Below are 25978 nucleotides of genomic sequence, written 5' to 3'. Positions count from 1 at the left end.
CACTAATTTAAATAATACAATCCACTTTTCTGCTGCTCCCTAATATCTGTTTCGCATTTTCCAGCACACCTACAACACATCCACAGGTCTGTGGATTCTCACGCAGTTGATTTTAGCTGCTGGCATTACACGACAGGCTCTTCTCACTCTTTCCTGTGTCTCCCTCTCACAGACAGCAAGCGCACCTTCTTACACACGTCACATACTGTCACGTCATACGTCACATACGTATACGCCCTCTCCCAGCAGAGAGGTAGCAGCATGGCTAATGTTAGCTGTGATGCTAGCAAAGCCGTGCGAGCAACGTTCCCTCTAAGGTGCGAGCCTGTGCAATTGCGCACTGCTCAAGCATCCCCTGCGCACGGCAAATCTATGCCACGCACAAAATCAAATAAAAAAATAAGCGCATAACAATTTTCGACACACGGACACGACAGAGAAAACAGTTTTCGTCATCATTGTTCAAATATTGTAACGTCTGTCGAGACGCTTATCTCTGTTCGGTGCCACACGTCCACACCATCAAAATGCCGAGGCAAACATTTCCAGATCAACACAGTATGAAAAAAATGTTGATTTTTTTTTTTAGTTGTGATTTCCTTCTCTGCATGAAAGTTTAAAAGTAGCATATATTAATGCAGTATGAAGAAGAATGTTTTAACGTAGACACTTGGAATAATCATACTGCTGTGATTATATGCATCAAGTGTTCATTCAAGGCTAAGGCAAAATATCCAGATATATATCGTGTATCGCGATATGGCCTTAAAATATCGCAATATTAAAAAAAGGCCATATCGCCCAGCCCTAGTTCAATGATGCCATTTCTGTTTGTCATGTATAATTTTGTCTATTCTGTGTTTATCCTTGAATAAACAGGTCAGTTTCTTGTTACCAACCATTGTGTATTATTCAAACTCCCCTAATTCAGCTGGCTAGTTGTTATCAAGAGTACTAAAACCCTTTTCAACATGATTCTGACAACTAAGTAGGCTAAATAACTTTAAACTTTAATACATGCTCGGATAGGCCAGTATCGGTCAGTATCGGTATCGGATCGGAAGTGCAAAAACAATATCGGTATCGGATCGGAAGTGCAAAAACCTGGATCGGGACATCCCTAGTAGAGGCATCCGATAAGGAATTTTCAGGTACCGGTTCAGATACCGATTATTAGTAGTCAAGGAGGGCGATAACTGAGAAGCCGATATTACTTTGCAGTAAAAGTTATTTAAACATGAATAGTACATCAGTAAACTGCTGGACAAAGCTTTAAGTCGTTTTTTAACATTATTTTTGTTATGTAGGGCAAAAGGGCTGGTGCTTGAGCAGTGGTTATTACTATCTACACCTCTAATTATTTTTCAAACACTAAATACTGGTATCATATGTGTATATATTGTATCTGCTGATGTAGTTATGTTGTAGTTGTAATAAAAAATATATATAAATGAAAAGACTTGTATACAACAGCGTGGCTTCGTAGTAAAAGAGTGCGGGTACTAGACTGGCCTGCCTGTAGTCCAGACCTGTCTCCCATTGAAAATGTGTGGCGCATTATGAAGTGTAAAATATGACAACAGAGACCACTGACTGTTGAACAACTTAAGCTGTCCATTAAGCAAGAATGGGAAAGAATTCCACCTGAAAAGCTTAAAAAAATTGGTCTCCTCAGTTCCCAAATGTTTTCCACTTTGCATCAGTCCATCTTAGATGAGCTCGGGCCCAGCAAAGCCGGCGGCGTTTCTGGGTGTTGTTGATAAATGGCTTTCGCTTTGCATAGTAGAGTTTTAACTTGCACTTACAGATGTAGCCACCAACTGTAATTACTGACAGTGGTTTTCCGAAGTGTTCCTGAGACCATGTGGTGATATCTTTACACACTGATGTCATTTTTTGAAGCTCACAGGCATTCAATGTTGGTTTTCAGCCTTGCCTCTTACATGCAGTGATTTATCCAGATTCTCGGAACCTTTTGATGATATTAAATCACTTAATTACTTGCAATAGCTGGTTGAGAAATGTTGTTATTAAACTGTTGGACAATTTGCTCACGTATTTGTTCACAAAGTGGTGACCCTCGCCCCATCCTTGTTTGTGAATGACTGAGCATTTCATGGAAACTGCTTTTATACCCAACCATGGCACCCACCTGTTCCCAATTAGCCTGTTCACCTGTGGGATGTTCCAAATAAGTGTTTGATGAGCCTTCCTCAACTTTCTCAGTCTTTATTGCCACTTGTGCCAGCTTTTTTGAAACATGTTGCAGGCCTCAAATTCCAAATGAGCTAATATTTGCAAAATTTTTTAAAATTTACCAGTTCGAGAGTTAAGTATCTTGTCTTTGCAGTCTATTCAATTGAATATAGGTTGTAAAGGATTTGCAAATCATTGTATTCTGTTTTTATTTACCATTTACACAATGTGCCAACTTCACTGGTTTTGGGTTTTGTATACAAATAAAAAGACCTATACCGAGATACGTCAAAATGCCAAATATTGGCGCCGATAATCAGCCCAACCGATAATCGGTTGATCTCTTAAATTATTTCCATGCATTCACTTTTATTCCATTTAAGGTTTCAATCAGTAACATAAATAGGAGATAATAAATATTACATTCTCCCTCAATATGCTGCAAGTCAAACAGGACCCAGTAACTTGTCAAATGTAGTTTATTGTATGTATTGATTATCCAGTGAGTGGCAGCACTGATGTCCCACAAAGGGTAGCCCCCATGTGTTCTGCCCTCCTGCTGGTTGCTTGAATGTCATCTCATCCTCTAATTGCGTTGCACAGTGGGGGTGTTTTTAACCACTCAAAGACACTCTTTTTTTCACAAAAACATATGATTAAAGGAGAGCTAATTTATATGTAAATATAGCTTAGGTCTGTTTTAGTTATTACACATATATTATCTTAACAGTCTGACCTTAACTGGTGTCATCTACTGGCGTACTTGTAGCATATGTTGGGCATTTAGTTCAAAGTTTTTGGTCGAATAACCAGAAAAAATAATGCTCAGTTTATTGTTTAACATTTTTTGTTCATATTTTATTGGTATAATTATATATTGATCTGTATAATGTCAACCACAGTAGTACCTCAACTTCTGCGCTTAATTGGCTATCTCAGAGCTTTCAACTCAAAACACTTGTATCTCAAAATAACGTCTTTTTTAATAATGTATTAAAATCAATTTAATTAGTGCTTGTCCCCTCCAAAACAGCACAATTTTTGCATGTAACATGCCTATTAAAAATACAGCATTGATAATAAACATTGTATAAAAAATTAGGGCTGTCAAATGATTAAAACATTTAATTGCGATTAATCGCGTTGTACATAGTTAACTGAAAATTAATTGAGATTAATCGCAGATCGATATAATAAACTGATACTTTTCAAATTTTTAATACCATGACTAGACAATCAGTTTGTTTTAATGAAATATTTTTAGACACTGTGCTTTCTTTTTAAACAGCTCAACGGAAAATGGACATTAACACACTTTTAAATACAATGACGACAATAAAAAAATTACCTGCAGTGTGTTGGTCTTTCGCCTGATTTTGTAGGAAAACCAATAAGCACTTGCATTCAAAGGAGGAGCTACAAATATCAGTTTCACACATTAATAAAACAAAATGTGGATTTTTTATGATCATGGTTTGATTATCAATGTTTGGTAATGAAATCTGATATTTCTACCTAAATAAATACTTCTGATATTCTGTACATTAAATGTTTCACAAGTTGATCATCATTGTTATGCTGCATGACAACGTTTAAACTTTCTCTGGTGACATCTATAGTTAAACTGAACAAAAATATAAACGCAACACTTATTTTCACGCCCATTTTTCATGAGTTGAACTCAAAGATGTAAAACTTTTACCATATACACAAAATACCTATTCCTCTTAAATATTGTTTACAAATTTGTCTAAATCTGTGTTAGTGAGCATTTCTTCTTTGCCAAGCTAATCCATCCCACCTCACAGGTGTGGCATATCAAGATGCTGATTAAACAGCATGATTATTGCACAGGTGTGCCTCAGGCTCTCCACAATAAAAGGCCACGCCGAAATGTGCAGTTTTGCTTTTTTGCGGGTCTGGGGGTCAGAAAAGCAGTCAGTGTCTGGTGTGACCACCATTTGCCTCACGCAGTGTAACACATCTCCTTCGCATAGAGTTGATCAAGTTGTTGATTGTGGCCTGTGGAATGTTGGTTCACTCCTCTTCAGTGGCTGTGCAAAGTTCCTAGATATTGGCAGGACGCGCTGTCGTATACGCCGATCCACAGCATCCCAAACATGCTCAATGGCTGACATGTCCCGTGAGTATGCTGGCCATGCAAGAACTGTGATGTTTTCAGCTTCCAGGAATTGTGTACAGATCCTTGCAACATGGGGCCGTCGTGCATTGTCATGCTGCAAAATGTGGTGATGGTCTCAGGTGAATGCCACAAAAATGGGCCACAGGATCTTGTCAAGGTATCTCTGTGCATTCAAAATGCCATCGATAAAATGCACTTGCGTTCATCGTCTATAACATATGCCTGCCCATACTATAACCCCACCCCCACCATGGGCCACTCGATTCACAACGTTGACCTCAGCAAACCGCTCTCCCACACGACACCACATGCGCTGTCTGCAATCTGCGCTGAACAGTGAAAACCGGGATTTATCCATAAAGAAAATACATCTGTCCAACCTGCCAGACGCCATCGAATGTGAACATTTGCCCACTCAAGTCGGTTACGACGACGAACTGCAGTCAGGTCGAGACCTCGATGAGGACGACGAGCATGCAGATGAGCTTTCCCGAGATGGTTTCTCACAGGTTGTGCAGAAAGTCTTTGGTTATGCAAACCAATTGTTGCAGCACCTGTCCGAGTGGCTGGTCTGAGACAACAATGGCGGTTTACCCGCTGGATGTGTAGGTCCTACGGTGGTGTCGTCTGCGAACTTCAAGAGTTTCACAGAAGGACCCCCTGAGGTGCAGTCATTGATGTAGAGCGAGAAAAGCCGTGGGGGTAGAACACACCCCTGGGAGGCGCCAGTGCTAATTGTCCGGGTGCTGGATGGAATGCTCTCTAGCCTTACCTGCTGCCTCCTGCCAGTCAGATCCACTGACAGGCGGAGGCCGGTGTTCTGTTGAATTTAGCAGCTTCTTCGAAAAAAACAACCAGATGTGTAACTTGATAGTGGGGTCTATTGAATTACACCACCACGTAAAAAAATATAACTTTGAAGTTTTGGAACACTGGTTTGGATATCAAATGTTGCTCTTCCATGAGGTTATATTTTGCCACGTTTACTTTGTTCGTCAGTTAGTTAGCAACATAAATATGTTTCTATTTGTGAACTTCCTCACGCTGTAGTTGTCTCCCTGCTTACTGTGGGTTAATATACATACCCCAGGCTATAATTGTCTACTATATTAATATTCCTATTTAAATGGAGATTAAAACAAACATGAACATGTAGAAGATACAATGAATGCAAAATAATTTAAATCGACTACTTACTTGTGAAGTATGTTTACATGAGGAGTCTACATGGGGGAACTGCTGTTTTTGGTGGGATAGTTGAAATACTTGCGTTTGTGTGCATACGTACGCTTGCTCAGTAGCGATGGGTTGCAGATATCGATAGAACAGCGGCACTGTGATCTGGTGCAGGATATCTGGCCTGATAGTGTTAAATGCAGAGCTGAAGTCCACAAACAAACAGGATCCTAGTGTAGCTACCTGTGTTGTCAAGGTGATGCAGGATGTGATTCAGTCCCACGTTGACTGCTTTCTCCACTGACCTGTTTGCACGATAAGCAAACTGCAGGGGTCCAGCGGGGGGGGGGGGGGGGGCTGTGATGTCCTTTAGGTCAGTGGTCCCCAACTTTTTTGTAGCTGCGGACCGGTCGACGCTTGAAAATTTGTCCCACGGACCGGGGGGTTGTTATGGTATTTTTAATTTTTTTAAATTTTTTTTTGCCATAAAGAAATACAATCATGTGTGCTAACGGACTGTATCCCTGCAGACTGTATTGATCTATATTGATATATAATGTATATATTGTGTTTTTTATGTTGATTTAATATAAAAAATTTAAAAATACAATTTTTATTTTTTTATTTTTTTATTTCTTGTGCGGCCCGGTACCAATCAGTCCACGGACCGGTACCGGGCCGGGGACCACTGCTTTAGGTGGTGCAGCACCAGTCTCTCAAAGGACTTCATGACCGCAGACGTCAGGGTTATGGTCGGGTCTGTAGTCACTGAGGGCCTGTCCCCACAGAACTGTTTTAAGGTGGAAAGAGTGAAGCTTTGTACCACTAAAGCCTTTTATCCCCACGCAAACAGTGTTTTTAGTGGTCTGAAACGAAACATTTTGAAAATGGGCTCCATGGTGGGAAGATCTGATCGTCAAAAAAAACAAATCTGTCTGGAGCCGCAAAAAATGAAAAGCCGAAAAGAAGTCTTATAATGAAGGCAACACATGATGTAAGTGTCTATATTAGCCATAATAGCCTACTATCAAAATTACTGTGTCGCAGGCTGAAGCAAATCTTCGTTGACAGAAATGTTGGAATATAATATTTATTCTACACATTTTTACAACATTAGAAACCATTAGTAAATCAGAGGCTACTCAGAAGGTAAGATAACTCCTGGAAATTACTGGCTTTTAATGGCCAAAGTTATAGATGTGTGTGTCCAAGTTAAAGGAAACCGCAGGCTCTCTTCTTTTAATAGATTTATTACAATCTTTGGCAAGCTAGGTAATGTTTGCTGTGGTCTGGAACAACATGGCACACCAACAACTATCTGAAATGCAGCCAATATTACATACAGATAATGTGTCATGACACATGCAAGACAAAATTAAATACAAAGAGGATACAAGTAAAGGAAATTTCATGAGTTCAAATACACCTACAAATGAGGCATAATGATGCAATATGTACATACAGCTAGCCTAAATAGCATGATAGCATTGACTAGCTTGCAGTCATGAAGTGACCAAATATGCCTGATTAGCACTCCAACAAGTCAATAACATCAACAAAGCGCACCTTTGTGCATTCACGCACAGCATGAAACTTTTGGTGGACAAAATGAGACAAAGAAGGAGTGGAAGATTTTACATGTAAACACACTGTTGCGTCACTCACTATGGTGAGTTCAAGAACTGCCGAAATTAGTAGGATAAAACGATGTTCACCAAATACTCTCATCAGTAAAGCATACACACAAGCATATTAAACAGTGGGCTTTCTAACAATCGGGAACGTTTGTGTCATCTTTGTGCTCAAACAAAAAACATACTAAAACAAACAAAAAAAATTTCCTCATCTTTTTCCATTTTCAATCCTTTTTTAAAAATGCTCCAGGGAGCCACAAAGGCGGCACTAAAGAGCCGCATGTGGCTCGAGACCCACGGGTTGCTGACCCTTGTCTAAAAACTCTGGCATTGTCGTTTACGTTCGACAAAGGAAGCCGCCAGACTACCCGAGTGCCCTGTCGCCGCCCCGTCATGTGACAATGAAAAAAAGAAGGCACGTGCATCAGCTGTCAACTACAAAGCTGTGATTGTGATGTACAGTTGTTACTATTAACAACAGGGCAACACACCTTGTCCTCGTCTATCAAGTAGACATGCAGTACACACACATACAATAATAATAATAATCCACAAGTCATATTTTAAATATGATGTCAAGATCGAGCCACCAAAATAATGTTTGTACGTCTCCTTTACTACTGTACACTACTGCCAGTGGTTTACCATTATATATTGTACTATTTATTATGTACTAATGACGTTTAATATTGTCACTTATATTAAAAATATGGAATTACAAGGAGATGATGTTGGGAAATTGTGTGTATGTGTGGGAAATGAATGGATGGACTGACAGCCCATCCATCCATCCATCCATTTTCTACCGATTGCCAGCCATTTGTTTATTTATTTTATTGGACCAGATTACATTTTTAATATAGCGCACATACAGTATCAAACAATAAAATACTACATAAATGCATCTATATAAACACAATCCAACATCCTCTTTTTTTATTTTCCCTCTTTTGAAAATTGTTTCTTCATTCTGTCTCCTCTACAGCTGCCATGTGTCTAAGTAAAGAATTTAGAATAGTTTATCACTTCATTGCAAACATTGTTAGGAAATATGAACATCACAAAGATCATGCATCTTAACTTAGCACATTGAAACTAGCTCTGACGTAGCATAACAAGTAGCTTGTAGCAGTTAGCTCGTCAACATTAAAGTATGATTAAACCTACCAGGAGCACATATCTGCTTTAATTGTCCACTCCAAGAGGCAAACTATCGCTGGCGTCAACTAGTTTGCTGTGTAAACCACTAGGCCAATGTACTCAGTGGCCTAGTGGTTAGAGTGTCCGCCCTGAGATCGGTAGGTCGTGAGTTCAAACCCCAGCTGAGTCATACCAAAGACTATAAAAATGGGACCCATTACCTCCCTGCTTGGCACTCAGCATCAAGGGTTGGAATTGGGGGTTAAATCACCAAAAATGATTCCTGGGCGCGGCCACCGCTGCCCACTGCTGCTGCCCACTGCTGCTGCCCACTGCTGCTGCCCACTGCTCCCCTCACCTCCCAGGGGGTGATCAAGAGTGATGTGACAATCATTGGTACTTTAACTTTTAACTTTAAAGAAGAGGAACACATCAACTGTGGGAAGATGAGCTACATCCACGTCATGGAGTTCAGAACATTCCCCCAAGCAAAAAAGACAAATTAGCTGATCAAGGTTTTCAGGTTTCAGCAGCTGTATTGATTTCAAATGTCCAGTATAAAAGTCTTCAAATGTAATGTAGTGTTGTGTGCATTTTCCTGCTAAATTGTCAACCATGCGACCAAGAAGTGGTACTAGAGTCACAATGTGTGTTTTTGTGTGTCCTTCCATCACAGGAACCACAGTCCTCTCATGAGCTTCGGGGCCAGTTTTGTCAGTTTCCTGGTGAGTTGTTGTGCACCTAAACACTGTTACAAGAGCAAGTACGAGCGGTTTATGCACTAATTAATGACACAGCTTTTGTTGTACTGGTAATTAATGCTGCTTCACACCAACAATCAATGAAACATTATGAAAAGTGGTAATTAATGCTGCTTCACACCAACAATCAATGAAACATTATGAAAAGATTTAGCTCGTAATTCTACTTCCTGGATGTTAATCCACAGTTTAATCCAGGATGGAAAACTTTCACTTTGGTGTTCAGAGCCATTTTAATTTTTATCCTTACAGCATTCAATGGAAGGTTGAACATCTAATTTTATTGCTTAAAACGTCTTTAAACTTTTTTTAATCAACTTTTACTGTATATGTGCATGTTATGGAAAACATTTTAAAACATTTTTTTAATTATTTAAAATTTTGTATTATTAATTTGTTATAAATCATAATATATTTATTATATGTATTTTTGTGTGCATTGTTACGGCAAACATAATGAATTTTGATACATGTTCAAAGAAAGCACATTTCCAGCAAGTACTTAGGGTTGTACGGTATACCTGTACTAGTACAGTATTGCGGTACTAATGAATCAAAAACAGTACTCAACTCTGTTTGAAAAGTACCGGTTCCAGATCTTTTATTTAATTTTATTTTTTATTGGGCATGACGGCGTGCAGTCACGTCATGACATTGCTGGGTTTATGAGCAGAGGAGCATGTTCGGCAGCGCACAATCACGGAGTAATTACAAGCAGACACAGTGTGTAGACAGAAAAGGGAGAATGGACGCATTTTGGCTTAAAAACTAACAATAAAGGTGAAGTTATAACACTGAAACGCCCTCAGGAAGAGGTGCTTTAAGACATGGCGAGCTAGCTAGTGGCTAAAGTCCACCCACAGTCAGCAGTGTTTTAGCTACAAGCCCTGTTTCCATATGAGTTGGGAAATTGTGTTAGATGTAAATATAAACGGAATTACAATGATTTGCAAATCATTTTCAACCCATATTCAGTTGAATATGCTACAAAGACAACATATTTGATGTTCAAACTGATAAACATTTTTTTGTTTGCAAATAATCATTAACTTTAGAATTTGATGCCAGCAACACGTGACAAAGAAGTTGGGAAAGGTGGCAATAAATACTGATAAAGTTGAGGAATGCTCATCAAACACTTATTTGGAACATCCCACAGGTGAACAGGCAAATTGGGAACAGGTGGGTGCCATGATTGGGTATAAAAGTAGATTCCATGAAATGCTCAGTCATTCACAAACAAGGATGGGGCGAGGGTCACCACTTTGTCAACAAATGCGTGAGCAAATTGTTGAACAGTTTAAGAAAAACCTTTCTCAACCAGCTATTGCAAGGAATTTAGGGATTTCACCATCTATGGTCCGTAATATCATCAAAGGGTTCAGAGAATCTGGAGAAATCACTGCACGTAAGCAGCTAAGCCCGTGACCTTTGTTCCCTTTGTTATTGCATCAACAAGCGACGTCAGTGTGTAAAGGATATCACAACACTGGCTCAGGAACACTTCAGAAACCCACTGTCAGTAACTACAGTTGGTCATTACATCTGTAAGTGCAAGTTAAAACTCTCCTATGCAAGGCGAAAACCGTTTATCAACAACACCCAGAAACGCCGTCGGTTTCGCTGGGCCTGAGCTCATCTAAGATGGACTGATACAAAGTGGAAAAGTGTTTTTGTGGTCTGACGAGTCCACATTTCAAATTGTTTTTGGAAACTGTGGACGTCATGTCCTCCGGACCAAAGAGGAAAAGAACCATCCGGATTGTTATAGGCGCAAAGTTGAAAAGCCAGCATCTGTGATGGTATGGGGGTGCATTAGTGCCCAAGACATGGGTAACTTACACATCTGTGAAGGCGCCATTAATGCTGAAAAGTACATACAGGTTTTGGAGCAACATATGTTGCCATCCAAGCAACGTTACCATGGACCAACGTTCCCTCTAAGGTGCGCGCCTGCGCAATTGCGCACTGCTCACGCGTCCTCTGCGCACAGCAAATCTATGCCGCGCACAAAATCAAATACCACTCTAAACAAAATAAACAAATAATTTGTTTTGTATGATTTTGCAATGCAACTGTGAGTAACAGGTGACGAAAGGCGGCCACATCAGATAAAACAATGTTTGTCAACACTGTTAAATTATTGTAACGTCTGTGGAGACACTTTAAGGAGGACAGGAATTCCATCGGTCCCTTTATTTAGCGAAATTGTTTGTTGGCCATAACCACACCAAAATATTTGTAAAATACTTCTATCCAGCAAAACTAGTCATTGTCTACCGTACAAACCAAGCCAAAAGCAACTCTTTGTCATCTGTTATATCAACAGCAACCGCTTGCTCTCTCTCTCACCTGCACCAACACATACACTATGGCAATTAGCCACTGATGCGTTTATGGCCACACACAAAGTTGGACAACTCCAACACCTAAACAAAGTGTAAATTCCAGGTCGTTATACTATGACTCCTCAATCAGATGTGTGCTTATTCTACTGTCATTTATTAAGAATGTACATTTTTGGATATTAATCATGAAATGATGTTACTAGATAGATTACAGAATTGCTAATAAAAACATTTATTTTACAGACAGAAAGTTAATAAACACTTCATCTCATGCAACATGTGAATGTTTTAGGGGAACTAAATGTGATCTCTGAAAGGGGTACACAATCTTTCCAAAGCAGGACCCCCACTCAGGCATAAAATACTATAGTGCATAGCTGATTAAAAAAAAAACAATATCTAAGTGGGCCAAATCACATATATTAGATCTCTTGAAATTGACTACTGCCACTTGATTATAATAATAAGACATTTAAATGGTTATGTCAGGTTTGAGACAAATGTGCTGCTGGTATGGCCACAGTGTGCACGTCTGTATTCCACTGAATGCTCAGAGTGTTTGTGTGTTTGCTCACACACATGAAACATTAGAGGGAACATTGCCATGGATGCCGCTGCTTATTTCAGCAAGACAATGCCAAGCCACGTGTTACATCAACGTGGCTTCATAGTAAAAGAGTGCGGGTACTAGACTGGCCTGCCTGTAGTCCAGACCTGTCTCCCATTGAAAATGTGTGGCGCATTATGAAGCCTAAAATACCACAACGGAGACCCCCGGACTGTTGAACAACTTAAGTTGTACATCAAGCAAGAATGGGAAAGAATTCCACCTGAGAAGCTTAAAAAAATGTGTCTCCTCACTTCCCAAACGTTTACTGAGTGTTGTTAAAAGGAAAGGCCATGTAACACAGTGGTGAACATGCCCTTTCCCAACTACTTTGGCACGTGTTGCAGCCATGAAATTTTAAGTTAATTATTATTTGCAAAAAAAAATAAAGTTTATGAGTTTGAACATCAAATATGTTGTCTTTGTAGTGCATTCAATTGAATATGGGTTGAAAAGGATTTGCAAATCATTGTATTTCGTTTATATTTACATCTAACACAATTTCCCAACTCATATGGAAACGGGGTTTGTACTTCTAAATATCTAATCCTTGTCTCCATGGCGACAAATAAAGTAAGTTTCTTACAAGTATCATCCCTGCAGGACGAGGATGCATGCTTCACTGCACACTGTAGGAGGATACAATAGCTCACCGCTAACAGCAAGCTAGCACCCTGAATGTAAACAAATGCCATGGGTGGATCTACACTTGACATCTACTGTAATGATATCAAGTACAATAGCGTATCCAGTCGATACTACTATAATTACAATTATATTTTTTATCATCACAACATTTTTTTCCTTTTAAAAAAAAAAAGTATATTATGTTTATAAACTCAGGAAATTTGTCCGTAGACACAAGAGGACTTTGAATATGGCCAATGTATGATCCTGTAACTACTTGGTATCGGATCGATATCCAAATGTGTGGTATCATCCAAAACTAATGTAATGTATCCAAACAACAGAACAATAAGTGATTATTACATTTTAACAGAAGTGTATATAGAACATGTTAAAATAGAAAATAACCAGATATTAACAGTAAATGAACAAGTAGATTAATAATCCATTTTTACAGCTTGTCCTTTATAATTTTGACAAAATAATAGAATGATAAGTGACACAATATGTTACTGCATATGTAAGCAGCTAAATTAGGAGTCTTTGTTTGTTTACTTACTTCTAAAAGACAAGTTGTCCAGTATGTTCACTATTTTATTTAAGGACAAAATTGTTCTTAGATTGCAATAATAAACATATTTTTAATATACCCTAAGATTTTTTGTTAAAATAAAGCCGATAATGTCATTTTTTTATGGTTCCCTTTATTTAGAAAAGTGTCAAAGTATCGAAATATTGGTATCGGGACAACCCTACAAGTAATATAAAATAAAAATCTGTTCCAGTGTTATGTAAAATAAGTCCAAAATTAGTCAAATTGAAAAAACAAATGATAAAAGTCTCCAAAAATGAAACCATAATGCAATATACATCTAAGGTTTAGTGCCAATTTAAAGGCACATTTTCAGTAGTTTAAAGTTTTCACATTTCCCCTTTTTTGTAGAATGCCATGATGACCTTTGAAGAGGAGAAGATGCACTTGGCCTCCGAAGACCTCAAAGCGACAGAGAAGCTGTGCGAGAGCGAAAATGCCGGTGTCATCGAAACCCTCAAAAGCAAAATCAAGCGCACGGTGAGTCATGAGTCTTGGCTTGACCATGAAATGCTGAGTGTGCTGTCCATTGTTGTGTGAAAAGCTGCACGATTACGCCTGTGTGTGGGCAGGCGGACTCTCGGAGGTCGGGGGTGGTGGCTTTGGAGCGACTCCAGAGGCAGATCATCATTGCTGACTGCCAGGTTTACCTCGCTGTGCTGGCTTTTACCAAACAGGAGCTGTCAGGTAGGTTCACATTGCTGCCTTTCATTGTGACGTCACTGCAGGTGATGTCTTCCCCTCGCAGCGTACATCAAAGGAGGTTGGATCCTGCGTAAAGCCTGGAAAGTCTACAACAAATGTTACGGCGACATCACCCAGCTGCAGGAGCGTGGCAGGGGGACGGCCTCTCAGCAGCAAGCGCCGTCTTCCCCGTCATCTTCCTCACAATCATCACCGGGACGCAGTCCTTCTCACAGGCTGGACGGCGTCAGCGCCGAAGCCCTGGACCGGCTGAAAGGCTCGGTCAGCTTCGGCTACGGCCTCTTCCACCTGTGCATCTCCATGGTGCCGCCGCACCTCCTCAAGATCGTCAACCTGCTGGGCTTCCCCGGCGATCGCCTCCAAGGCCTGTCGGCGCTCACCTACGCCAGCCAGAGTCAGGACATGAAGGCCCCCTTAGCGACGTGAGTATGTGAGTGCTGGCTTACAACAATATTTGCTTTTTATTCAGCTTTTGTTGCTTCTTTGGGACAAGGAGTGGAAAATAAGTACTCATGTACGTAGGAAGATGTTTGGAGATTATTTTAGCATATCTGCGAGGTTGTTGACCAACAAGTTGCTTTGGTTTGTCGTAGGGTTGTACGGTATAGCGGTATTACTAAAGTACCGCAATACTAATGAATCATTTTTGGTACTATACCGTCTCTGAAAATTACCGGTCCCCCACCCCATGCGCCCCCGTCGTCGTCACGTCGTGACATTGCTGGTTTACGAGCAGAGGAGCATGTTCGGCATTGCACAATCACAGAGTACTTACAAGCAGACACAGTGTGTAGACAGAAAAGGAAGAATGGATGCATTTTGGCCTAAAAACTAACGATAAAGGTGAAGTTAACACTGAGACACCCTCAGGAAGAGGCGCTTTAAGACATGGCTAGCTACCTAGCGGCTAACGTCCATCTGCAGTCGGCAGTGTTTTAGCTACTTCTAAATCACTAATCCTCGCCTCCATGGCGACAAATAAAGTAGTTTCTTACAAGTATCATCCCTGCAGGACGAGGAATAACTAAACATGCTTCACTACACACCGTAGCTCACCGGCGTCAAAATGGTGGATCTACACCTGACATCCACTGTAATGATACCAAGTACAGGAGCGATACTACTATGATTGTCAATATTTTTTGGCATCACAACATCTTCTTTCGTTTTTAAAAAATTCATATTATGTTTTTGATTGGCAACACTAAATGGGCCCTAGTGTGTGAATGTGAGTGTGAATGTTGTCTGTCTATCTGTGTTGGCCCTGTGATGAGGTGGCGACTTGTCCAGGGTGTACCCCGATTGTAGCTGAGATAGGCTCCAGTGACCCCAAAAGGGACAAGCGGTAGAAAATGGATGGATGGATGGATGGATGGATGGATGGATGTTTATAAACTCAGAAAATACGTCCCTGGACACATGAGGACTTTGAATTTGACCAATGTATGATCCTGTAACTACTTGGTATTGGATTGATACCTAAATTTGTGGTATCATCCAAAACTAATGTAAAGTATCAAACAACAGAAGAATAAGTGATTATTACATTTTAATAGAAGTGTAGATAGAACATGTTAAAAGAGAAAATAAGCAGATATTAACAGTAAATTAACAAGTAGATTAATAATTCATTTTCTACCACTTGTCCTTAATAATGTTGACAAAATAATAGAATGATAAATGACACAATATGTTACTGCATATGTCAGCAGACTAATTAGGAGCCTTTGTTTGCTTACTTACTACTAAAACAAAAGTTGTCTTGTATTTTCACTATTTTAGTTAAGGACAAACTTGCAATAAGAAACATATGTTTAATGTACCCTAAGATTTTTTGTTAAAATAAAGCCAATAATGCACTTTTTTGTGGTCCCCTTTATTTAGAAAAGTACCGAAAAGTATCGAAATAATTTTAGTACCGGTACCAAAATATTGGTATCGGGACAACCCTAGTTGTCGTCAGTTGTTGTTTTACCACGTTGACTTTTTTTTTTCCAATTTGTGCAATAGTAGCTGCGTTTTCACTGCAGTTTTTTTTTCTAAATAAAAGCGATATTTCTAAAATTTCAAGTACATTAAAGTATGCTTTGCAACATGAGCCGTAATTCTCGTAAAAAATCTCATCCCGTGAGACTCCACTTTGAGAGAGAAGCCAGATAGAAGATGGAAGACTAAGGCAACGTCCTAACAGCCCCCTTGGCATTAATGTTTGGGCATGTGGGTCTCTCTGAGCCTGCGAGTCTGCCTCTGTTGCCGGGAAAGGACCAGTGAGATGGCCCAAAAAAAAGAATGGTCAGCTGGTTAAAAGTATGGCCAGTTGTAAAGTTTGGAAAGCAGCAATAAAGTAGCGGCTACAAGACTAATCTGAGCACACACCTGTTGTGACGGCATTAACATAGTCAAGCCGGCGATGAGGGAGCTAGGAATGCTAATGCTAGCAGCGCTACCAACTGGCAAGACAAGTAAACAGATTTGAAAGACTTCCAGCCCCAACTTAGCGAGGTAATCACGGCATCTATTACTGTTCATTGTGCTAAAGACAAAGACCTATCTGCACCAGAAGAATGGCACCTTCAAAAGTATTTGACCTTCTACACTGAAGCTGATGTTTAATTTAAATGGTGGCACTTTAATTGTACCTTGCATTTGTGTCACTTCTACATGATGTATTTAATTGTTGCTACCTGAGCAAACAGTAAATACCTGGCAGCTTTTCCAAAAGTGTTTTGTGTACATCTTATTTTCGTAAAGTTATGGATTGCAATGCCTTAAAGTTGATACTTCTACTATTTCCTAATAATTAATACAGTTTGACCTGAGGTTGCACTATAATACCGTAAATTCCAGACTATAAACTGCTACTTTTTTCCTACACTAGATTTTTCTTCGCTGAAGGCCATAATTGAAATAGCTTTAAAAAACAAAAAAAATAAGCAAACACACTGAAAAGGTGTGTTATTGTTTGTGCAATGATGCCATCTTTTGGTCGAGTTTGCTCACTGCAGTGCCCGGAAGTGGAAGTGTCTTTTCATCTTCTAGCGTTTCTACTTGTATGGATTTTTCATTCATAATACCTTGCCACGTTTGTAAGTTTTACAATATAACTAAAACAATTATTTCTTACTAAACCGTCCTATGTTTTCATGCATATTTGTACGTGCTATTGTGATGTAATGAAGCCAGCGTCGTTAACATTAGCGAATGTCGTGTGTCTGTGTGTGCATAATATTAACTTAAAATGGCATGCTTTTTGTTTTGTTTCAGTTTCACAATTTAATCAATAAAATCACCAAAATGTCTGTTTAGTTGATTGGAGAGCTAGCTTCTGCCGCTAGTGGGTCCATAACGATGACTTCTGTTTGGCCGATCAGTTGTGTGACAGGCAGTGGCCTGTTTGGAAACAATTATTTAACTTTTACAAAATATTTCCGTGTAAATAACTCATTTTGCAACATATATATCTGCGGCTTACATTCTGGTGCAGCTAATGTGTATATAAAAAAATAATTTCCCCAAAATTTAGTGGGTGTGGCTTTACACAAGTGCGCTCTATAGTTCGGAAAAGGCGATACTTGCACTAAGGTGATCTTGTTTGCACTTTGAATAAAAATGCTTATATTCTATAGAATGTTGACAGCATTTATAGGCAGGTGCATATTCTACTGTACACTGCAGAATGTTCAATTGCAAAACTATGCTGATTGTATGATTTCCTGCGACAGATTGGCCCTCTTGTGGTACCACACGGTAGTGCAGCCATTCTTTGCCCTGGACGGCAGCGACACACACTCAGGCCTGGTGGAGGCCAAAGCCATTCTTCAGCAAAGAGAGACCATCTATCCCAACTCCTCGCTCTTCATGTTTTTCAAAGGCAGAGTTCAGCGTCTGGAGGTGATAAACTTTCAGGAATGATGTCGAGAAATGCTGACGTTGTCATCATACAACTTCCTGTGTGTAGAGTCAGATCAGCAGCGCCCTGAAGTCCTTCAGCACTGCCTTGGATCTGGCTGCAGAGCAGCGTGAGATCCAGCATGTGTGTTTGTATGAAATGGGTAAGTTCCTCCTCTATGTGGAAATGTAACACACCTGTTTCTGATGTCTTCATGTTGTTCCAGGTTGGTGCAACATGATCCAGCTCAACTACTCGGAGGCCTTCAGAGCCTTTGAGCGTCTGAAAAACGAGTCCCGCTGGTCTCAATGTTACTATGCCTACTTGACCGGAGGTAGCAGGCGTCCATGTTGTTGTTGTTGTTGTCTTCTGCACCATCTTAATGTTGTCTTGTTGGTGGGCAGTGTGCCAAGGAGCCATGGGCGACCTGCAGGGGGCGCTAACCGTCTTCAAGGATGTTCAGAAACTTTTTAAACGCAAGAACAATCAAATAGAGCTCTTCTCCATGAAGAAGGTCAGCGAGTGTGTTCATTGCTTTGACTGCACTTCTTGCTAACGACGTGCACATGTTGTCATTGTGGCAGGCGGAGAAGTTGAAGAGCTCCAGTCTGTCCAAAGAACTTTGTATCCTGTCAGTCATTGAGATTCTGTATTTGTGGAAAGCGCTCTCCAACTGCTCCTCTACCAAACTACACGCCATGATGCAAGGTACTTCTCCACACTTTCATACTTGAATCAGAAATACTTTAATAATCCTTGAGGGGAAATTATGATTGTACCTTTCCTTGCCTTTTTCCTGTCTATGGAAAACAATTCCAAAAAATAAGGACAGCCGGCGCAAAAAAGCTTTCAGACCACTCGGTTAACATCTGCGTACCACACATCCTGCAGACTGTAAAAAGTTAGGCTTCAAAATAAAAGCACAGCGGTAAAACACAAGTTGGTTGCACACACCTATTTTAGTCTTAATAATCTTTTTTGTTTTTACCTCCAACTTTGATATGACCCAACTAAAGCCTGATAGTGGCATGTCACATACCTTGCCCTCTCCCCCGTGTACCTTACCACAAGCCTTGCGTTCACCTCCATAAAACCCTAGCTTCCTGTCAGTGGCGGCTCGGACCGCACAGCTGTGATTGTTCAGTTTTGCCGAGGAGGGTCAAATGATTGTATGAAATAAAACAACCGTGATTCAACGTTTGCATGGAAACCGATAGTGTTCTTTATAACTTGGTGCGTCCGAAAAATAATTACTGAACATTTCGTTTCTCAGCTTTTGTTGTTGTTGCATCCGAAAGAAGTCACAAAGTACAACACCTTTTTAACTTTTATTGCCAATCTTGTACTAACAACAGGTTCAATTCTGACACATTTTCTTTCTAGTGCACACACGCAACACTTCTCATTCTCCGTCAATATTCTTTCAAGCATGTTTGCAAACTCTGGACACCATAAACATTACAACCAGCATGTCGTTAACTTACTATAGTTGTTTAACAGCTTTATTTATTTACCATTACATGATAGCTCTCTCTTGACCATTTCCTGAACGGCTGAAGAGCGTTGCAAATAATAATAACGTCCGGCCGGAACACGAGAAGCACTCTTCATTTCAACGTCCGTCAAGGCCACCTGCTCAGTGGCCTTGTAGTTCGAGTGTCCGCCCTGAGATCGGTAGGTTGTGAGTTCTAAACAAGTGTGATGTAGATGTCATCACTCCTCATAAGAAAATAAATATCTAGTCAGTGACAGCTGAAGACACGACCCCTGAGTCTTTAGGAAGAGAATGAACGATGTTCAAAGCACATTCAACAATTCTACCAAACATCATTCAAATCAGATTTATAAAAAGAGAAAGTAATTATAATCTGAAAGGAAGTGAGATCTTGAATAAATGTAGTTTTAGAACAGTTACAATGGAAATAAGAATTTCAATCAGAAGAGTTAGTTTATGGAACAAACTTGATAGTGGAATAAAACAATGTAAATCTCTTTCTGTATTCAAAAAATTTTAAAATCATGACAATGAAAAGATATAATTGAGCAAAAATATTTATTGGTTGAATTGTTGTAAAATGAGAATGTCTGTCTAGTCGCCAACATTACAAGATTTTTTATGAATGAAATGAACTGAACAGAACAGAACTACAGGTCTGGCGCCACCCCCCACGGAAAGAACTATAAATCAAACAACACGCCGTCAGCTAGGCAACGCGAGAGTATATTCCAGCCTTTAGGGTGCACAATTCTGACTAAAATAATAATCACTATTATTTATATCAATATTGAGATCACAATTATTAATTTTTAAGTAAAAACATGTCAGGTTTTAATATGAACATTTATTATTGTATGTTGTAAAATCTTACTTATTTATACACAGAAATCTTTTAACCAGGTTTTATTTAAAAAACAAATGGACAATATACTTTCTTTGGCTAGAGAAACATTAAATATATATATATTTTTTTAATGTTGAACTCTGGCAGCACGGTGTAACAGGGGTTAGTGCATGTGCCTCACAATATGAAGGTCCTGAGTAGTCCTGGGTTCAATCCTGGGCTCGGGATCTTTCTGTGTGGAGTTTGCATGTTCTCCCCGTGACTGCGTGGGTTCTCTCCGGGTACTCCGGCTTCCTCCCACCTCCAAAGACATGCACCTGGGGATAGGTTGATTGGCAACACTAAATTGGCCCTAGTGTGTGAATGTGAGTGTGAATGTTGTCTATCTGTGTTGGCCCTGCGATGAGGTGGCGACTTGTCCAGGGTGTACCCTGCCTTCTGCCCGAATGCAGCTGAGATAGGCTCCAGCCCCGTGACCCCAAAAGGGACAAGCGGTAGAAAATGGATGGATGAATGTTGAACTCTATGGAGGGTCTCCAAATAGCCTTTGATTAATGATACACACACTCGCTGTTTTATACTACTTGACTCATTTGAATTGCCTGTAATTTACTAAAACAGTTTGCAAGTGCTGTTTTATTTGTTCTATAGCATGTATCATTTAATGACACCTCAATTATGAATATATTTACAAAACGTTACCTGAATAAATCTAGGTATTTTTGCCAATATGAGATTAGTGTAGTGTCATATTATATATACCGTATTTTTCGGACTATAAATCGCAGTTTTTTTCATAGTTTGGCCGGGGGTGCGACTTATACTCAGGAGCGACTTATGTGTGAAATTATTAACACATTACCGTAAAATATCAAATAATATTATTTAGCTCATTCACGTAAGAGACTAGACGTATAAGATTTCATGGGATTTAGCGATTAGGAGTGACAGATTGTTTGGTAAACGTATAGCATGTTCTATATGTTAGTTATTTGAATGACTCTTACCATAATATGTTACGTTAACATACCAGTTGGTTATTTATGCCTCATATAACGTACACTTATTCAGCCTGTTGTTCACTATTCTTTATTTATTTTAAATTGCCTTTCAAATGTCTATTCTTGGTGTTGGGTTTTATGAAATATATTTCCCAAAAAATGCGACTTATATTCCAGTGCGATGTATATGTTTTTTTCCTTCTTTATTATGCATTTCCGGCCGTATACTCCAAAAAATACGGTATATATACATTATTTTCCCACCAACCACTTTTCATTTAGACTAGAGCTCAATGATTGTTACTTCACCCTGTGTTCCAGGTAATCATATACGTGATCTGAAATAACAAAAGTATCGTACTTAAAGATTTAGTATCGATTCCGCACGTCACTGATGGTCACTAGTGCTGTTTGTAACAGTTGGCCTGGGAAAAGTAGGAGATTTTCCCTCCTAGTAAACGGACAAAATCTGAAGTCTAGACAGTTTGGATTCGTAAAGGATGCTGTGGGTGGGAAATGGAGAATAGTCAGCAAATTATCAGAAAATTCAGCAAAAAAGTCCTGGTGAAGAGGGTACAACACTTCAAACATGATCCATCTCCAGGATCACAAACTACTATGCACAACCAGTGCAAGTAAGTCAAATTGTAGCTGAATGCATGATGTAAATGTTTGAAAAGGTCAGTTTGTCCATCAATCTTTAGTATAGTTACTTAACATAAACTTACTGTAAAAACAAATGTTATTGGGCGAGTAACATACTGTAGTAACACATATTTCTAGTTTTGTGTGTTTTCTACTGTTTATGACTTAATGTTTAGAGTTAAATACAAATCCTAGCATCCTGTTTTGTTTTTAGAGGACTAATGTTAAGAGTGTGTGTGTTTATGTCAGTCAGATGATTAAAATAATCAGCATCTAATAAAACTAATAATCCCTTATTTACAGAGTGGGCGAGTCCAATGCCACAGCTGCATCATGTACTGTGACAGAGGCAGGCTGCAAAAGACCTGACTGTCATTATTGACTGCTAAAGACATCAAATAGTTCTGTCATGTGTAAGACTAGATGACATTGACCCTGTTTTTATTAAGTGTAATTACATCTTATAGCCAGTAGATGCCATCTTGCACAATTTTTACATGTATTTCTATTTATGGTATTAGTTTGCTTATGCCATACTACTTTCTTTATAAAGCCTGTGTTGCTTTCATGTGATTTCTACTTGACGTACATGAAACAGTGTTCTTATCTACAATGTTTCTTCTCACAACAAACTCATTTTTAATGTTATTTGTTGGTTAAAAGATTTCAGTAAAAGTACTTTTTGAAAATTTTGAGCACATTTAAAAAGAATGCAATAATATAAAATGTTCATACAGTTACATCCCTAATCCCTGCCCGCGTATCAACAATTGAATAACACCTTCGCTTGACCTAGGTTGGCACACAACGTTAAAGTGTCTCCAGGTTGCTAGTTCAAGTCCAAGGAGACAAGCAGAGCAGCGTGTTGTGCAGACCTGCTATTATCAGTCACTATATTGTCTTTGGTGCCCTCATACCAGTGGTCTTGAATTATTTTCAGTCATTTTTTCACCAATTAAAATACCTGGGGATTATTTAGTTGTACACAAGCATTCTGTGATTATCAAAACAGATGAATAAGCGGAAATAACAACAACTGAACAATTTATAAGTTTATTCATTCCCTGAGTAAGATTTAAAGAAGACTGCTCAGTCTGTGGGAAAAAAGTGCAAACAGTGGAATGTGTATGTATTACTGCTGCATTATTACGTATACTGTAATTCATTGTGAGTCTGTTATTATTCTTATTTGTTGTCTGGCAACTAGAAATATCTTTGTTTCAGTCCTTCAGGCAATTGACGACGCCTCATGTGCGGGACTGAAAAACCTGCTTCTGGGCGCCGTGAGCAAATGCCTCCAAAACAGTGAAGATGCCATTGAGGTATTGTAATGCTTTGCATGGTTGATGATGATAGAAGTTACATTGTTGTCTTTGCAGTATTTCCACCTGGCTTCATGTGATGAGGTGGGCCTGCTGAGCAACTCGTACGTGCAGCCTTACTCCTGCTATGAGCTGGCATGTGTGCTCCTCCACAACTCTGAGGTAACAACCATCATCATCTATAGGACTATGTTCCAAAGGTGACATTGTGGCTTGTTTCTCCAGTCTGCAGCCAAAGGCCATATATTGATGCTCCAGGCAAAGGTAACAAAGTATAGTTGTCGTATACGCTTGTTATTGAGTTTAGAACTATGTTTTTTCTTTTGCAGGACGATTATGCAGGTTACGACTTTGAGAACAGGCTTCATGTTCGCATCCACTCTGCTCTTGCTTCCACGCGAGCTGCAGCTCAACCCAAACATCAGCAATGACACTCTGGACAATATTTCATGTTACATTTTTAATGTCTTTTTATGGTGGTTTTCTGAGCCAAAAAGCAGCACAACACTTTCTGTGGTGGCCTTTGCTTATCTGCAGGTAGGAGTATCACACTGTATTCTGGAACTTTATTCCATGTGGAAACATGTTTTGCACGTATTCCTTAGATGTGCCAAACTTTGATGGCATGGTGGTACCTTTTTGCTGCAAAGCAGTTCCTCTTTATATTGGATGTTTTAAAAACTACTCGTTTGAATTGGAAATGAATTAAATCCTTTTTGAACTGTAAAAACTTGTTTCAGGAGTTGGGGGGTGAATCAACCATTAAAGATAGAAGAATTATTCATCATGCAATTTTTAATTCAAGCAAAACCAATGATAAGTGAGCTTTTATATAACAAAGTCAAGTTTGTAGTGTAAAATAGAGGAGCAGCTACATACAGGTGGTGACACTTGCATAGTTACAGTGGTTCACATGCATTTACATTTAAATTGGTAAATATATTGCTACAGATTTAACTGACCTTTTCACAGTGGAAGAGCAGCTTTTTCTGCAAGTGTAAAAAAACACTACACTACCACTCTTACTCTGTGCACACTCTGACAGATGAAGTTTTTATCCAGTCTAACTTCCTTGTATTGCACTACAGAATATTTAAACACAGCACTTACAGTAAGGTTCTGAAGCCAACATCATTTACCAATGATGACAAACCGGCTTTGTAACATCTACCAAAGCATTTACAAATAGTTGTCTGCTGTTTCTATCTGCTAGTAGATGTCAGGCAGCTGACTGTACCTTCTGTCCCAGTAGCCTTTCAAGTAGAGCCAGTCTTGACCCTTGTTGTGAGGGTTGGCTCCTTGCTGAAACCACCTGTGGACGTTTGACAGCAACATCAGTGTTTCATTATATTGCTTAGATGGAAAATAACAAGCACCTGTAGTAGTGCACTGTGTTCAGAGGGGGGCGCTGCACTGTTGTTACCTTGTTTTCCATTCTTCTGTGGACTTGCCTCGATTCTTGCGGGCCATCCTTTGTTTTTCCTCCAGTCGCTTCTTCTCTGCACTGGCCATATCTTCCATGCACACAAAGATATTTACAAACTATTTGCGCACACAATTATACACTGTCAAGCAAAACATGTGCAGGAAAGATTGAAAAAGGCCCTAAAGCCACCTCCCCCAAGACATGACAGCAGCAGGAATAGACAAGTCAAATACCATACCATACCAACTTTATTTATAAAGCCCTTTAAAGACAAGCACAGTTGAAAAACAAAGGGCTGTACACCACAAAGAAATGAAGGCAAAGGACAGACTAAAAAATAACGTTTAAAACAGAAATAAAAATACACATTTAAAAAGCAAATATAAATTACCCTAAGAACAGTCTGAAAGTTAAAAACAGTTCAAAAAGTTAAAAGCTAAAAACAGTTCAAAGTCTCATGCTGGGTTAAAAGCCAGTGAATAAAAATGGGTCTTAAGGGTCTTAAAAATAGCCAAAGAAGGGGCCTGTCTCACATGGAGAGGGAGATCGTTCCAGACTTTGGGACCCGCAACAGAGAAAGCTCTGTCCCCTCTGAGCTTGCGCTTTGTTTTGGGTACCTCCAGGATCAGCTGATCAGCTGACCTGAGGGACCGGGTGGGGGCATAGAGGTGGAGCAGCTCAGAGAGGTACGGTGGGGCAAGACCACGTAAGGATTTAAAAACAAGTAAGATCATTTTAAAATGGACTCTAAAAGACACAGGCAGCCAGTGGAGGGAGGCTAAAACAGGAGTAATGTGCTCTCTTTTTCTTGTGTTAGTTAAAAGTCGGGCAGCTGCATTTTGGACCAGCTGCAGACGTGAGAGGGAGGATTGATTTATTCCAAAATACAAAGAGTTACAGTAATCCAGCCGAGATGTGATAAAGGCATGGATTACTGTCTCTAACTGTTGCCTAGAAAGAAGGTTTTTAACCTTGGCCAGCTGACGTAAATAAAAAAAGCTGGCTTTCACCACTGTGCCAATCTGACGGTCCAATTTAAAATCACAGTCAATACGAAAGCCCAGGTTGGTGACCATGGGCTTAACGTGCAAAGCCAAAGGGCCAAAGTCAACAGGGGGGAGCTCACAGGTACCACTAGGTCCAAACACTATTACTTCTGTCTTCTTGTCATTGAAATTTAAGAAGTTTATACGATACGTATCATATACAATAAACATTTATCTACTTACTGTATGGATAAGTCACATGTACTGTACACTATATCAGAGGAATGTTAAAATATGGAATACTATTGGTAAATATTGTAAATCTACCGTGCATACTTGTATATAAAAATACAATATGTTCACATTAAATTAGTCAAAATGTCTTCTATAAAAGGAGATGATGACAGTCCAAATGAATTATGCTTAAGAATACATTTT

The 25978-nt window shown here is 39.4% G+C and overlaps 1 protein-coding gene and 1 pseudogene across 1 annotated transcript in view; one reads left to right on the top strand and one right to left on the bottom strand.

Moving 5' to 3' along the window:
* Window positions 1–23858, top strand: part of LOC133618789 (tetratricopeptide repeat protein 39C-like) — a 38043-nt gene extending 14185 nt beyond the window's left edge. The window contains exons 2-14 of the mRNA XM_061979499.1: window positions 8966–9014; window positions 13576–13704; window positions 13797–13911; window positions 13973–14351; window positions 17652–17820; window positions 17888–17981; window positions 18045–18152; window positions 18223–18332; window positions 18403–18526; window positions 23031–23128; window positions 23186–23290; window positions 23354–23392; window positions 23458–23858. Of these exons, the coding sequence (XP_061835483.1) occupies window positions 8966–9014; window positions 13576–13704; window positions 13797–13911; window positions 13973–14351; window positions 17652–17820; window positions 17888–17981; window positions 18045–18152; window positions 18223–18332; window positions 18403–18526; window positions 23031–23128; window positions 23186–23290; window positions 23354–23392; window positions 23458–23559 (1621 nt within the window). The 3' untranslated portion in view covers window positions 23560–23858. The remainder of the gene's footprint in view (window positions 1–8965; window positions 9015–13575; window positions 13705–13796; window positions 13912–13972; window positions 14352–17651; window positions 17821–17887; window positions 17982–18044; window positions 18153–18222; window positions 18333–18402; window positions 18527–23030; window positions 23129–23185; window positions 23291–23353; window positions 23393–23457) is intronic.
* Window positions 23859–23974: 116 nt separating this feature from the next.
* LOC133618788 (oxysterol-binding protein-related protein 1-like) overlaps window positions 23975–25978 on the bottom strand; it is a 46674-nt pseudogene continuing 44670 nt past the window's right edge.

The sequence above is a fragment of the Nerophis lumbriciformis genome, linkage group LG19, assembly GCF_033978685.3.
Source record: "Nerophis lumbriciformis linkage group LG19, RoL_Nlum_v2.1, whole genome shotgun sequence".
NCBI lineage: Eukaryota > Metazoa > Chordata > Actinopteri > Syngnathiformes > Syngnathidae > Nerophis > Nerophis lumbriciformis.
Note: the sequence above shows the minus strand (reverse complement) of the source record. Positions and strands in the feature narration are given on the sequence as shown.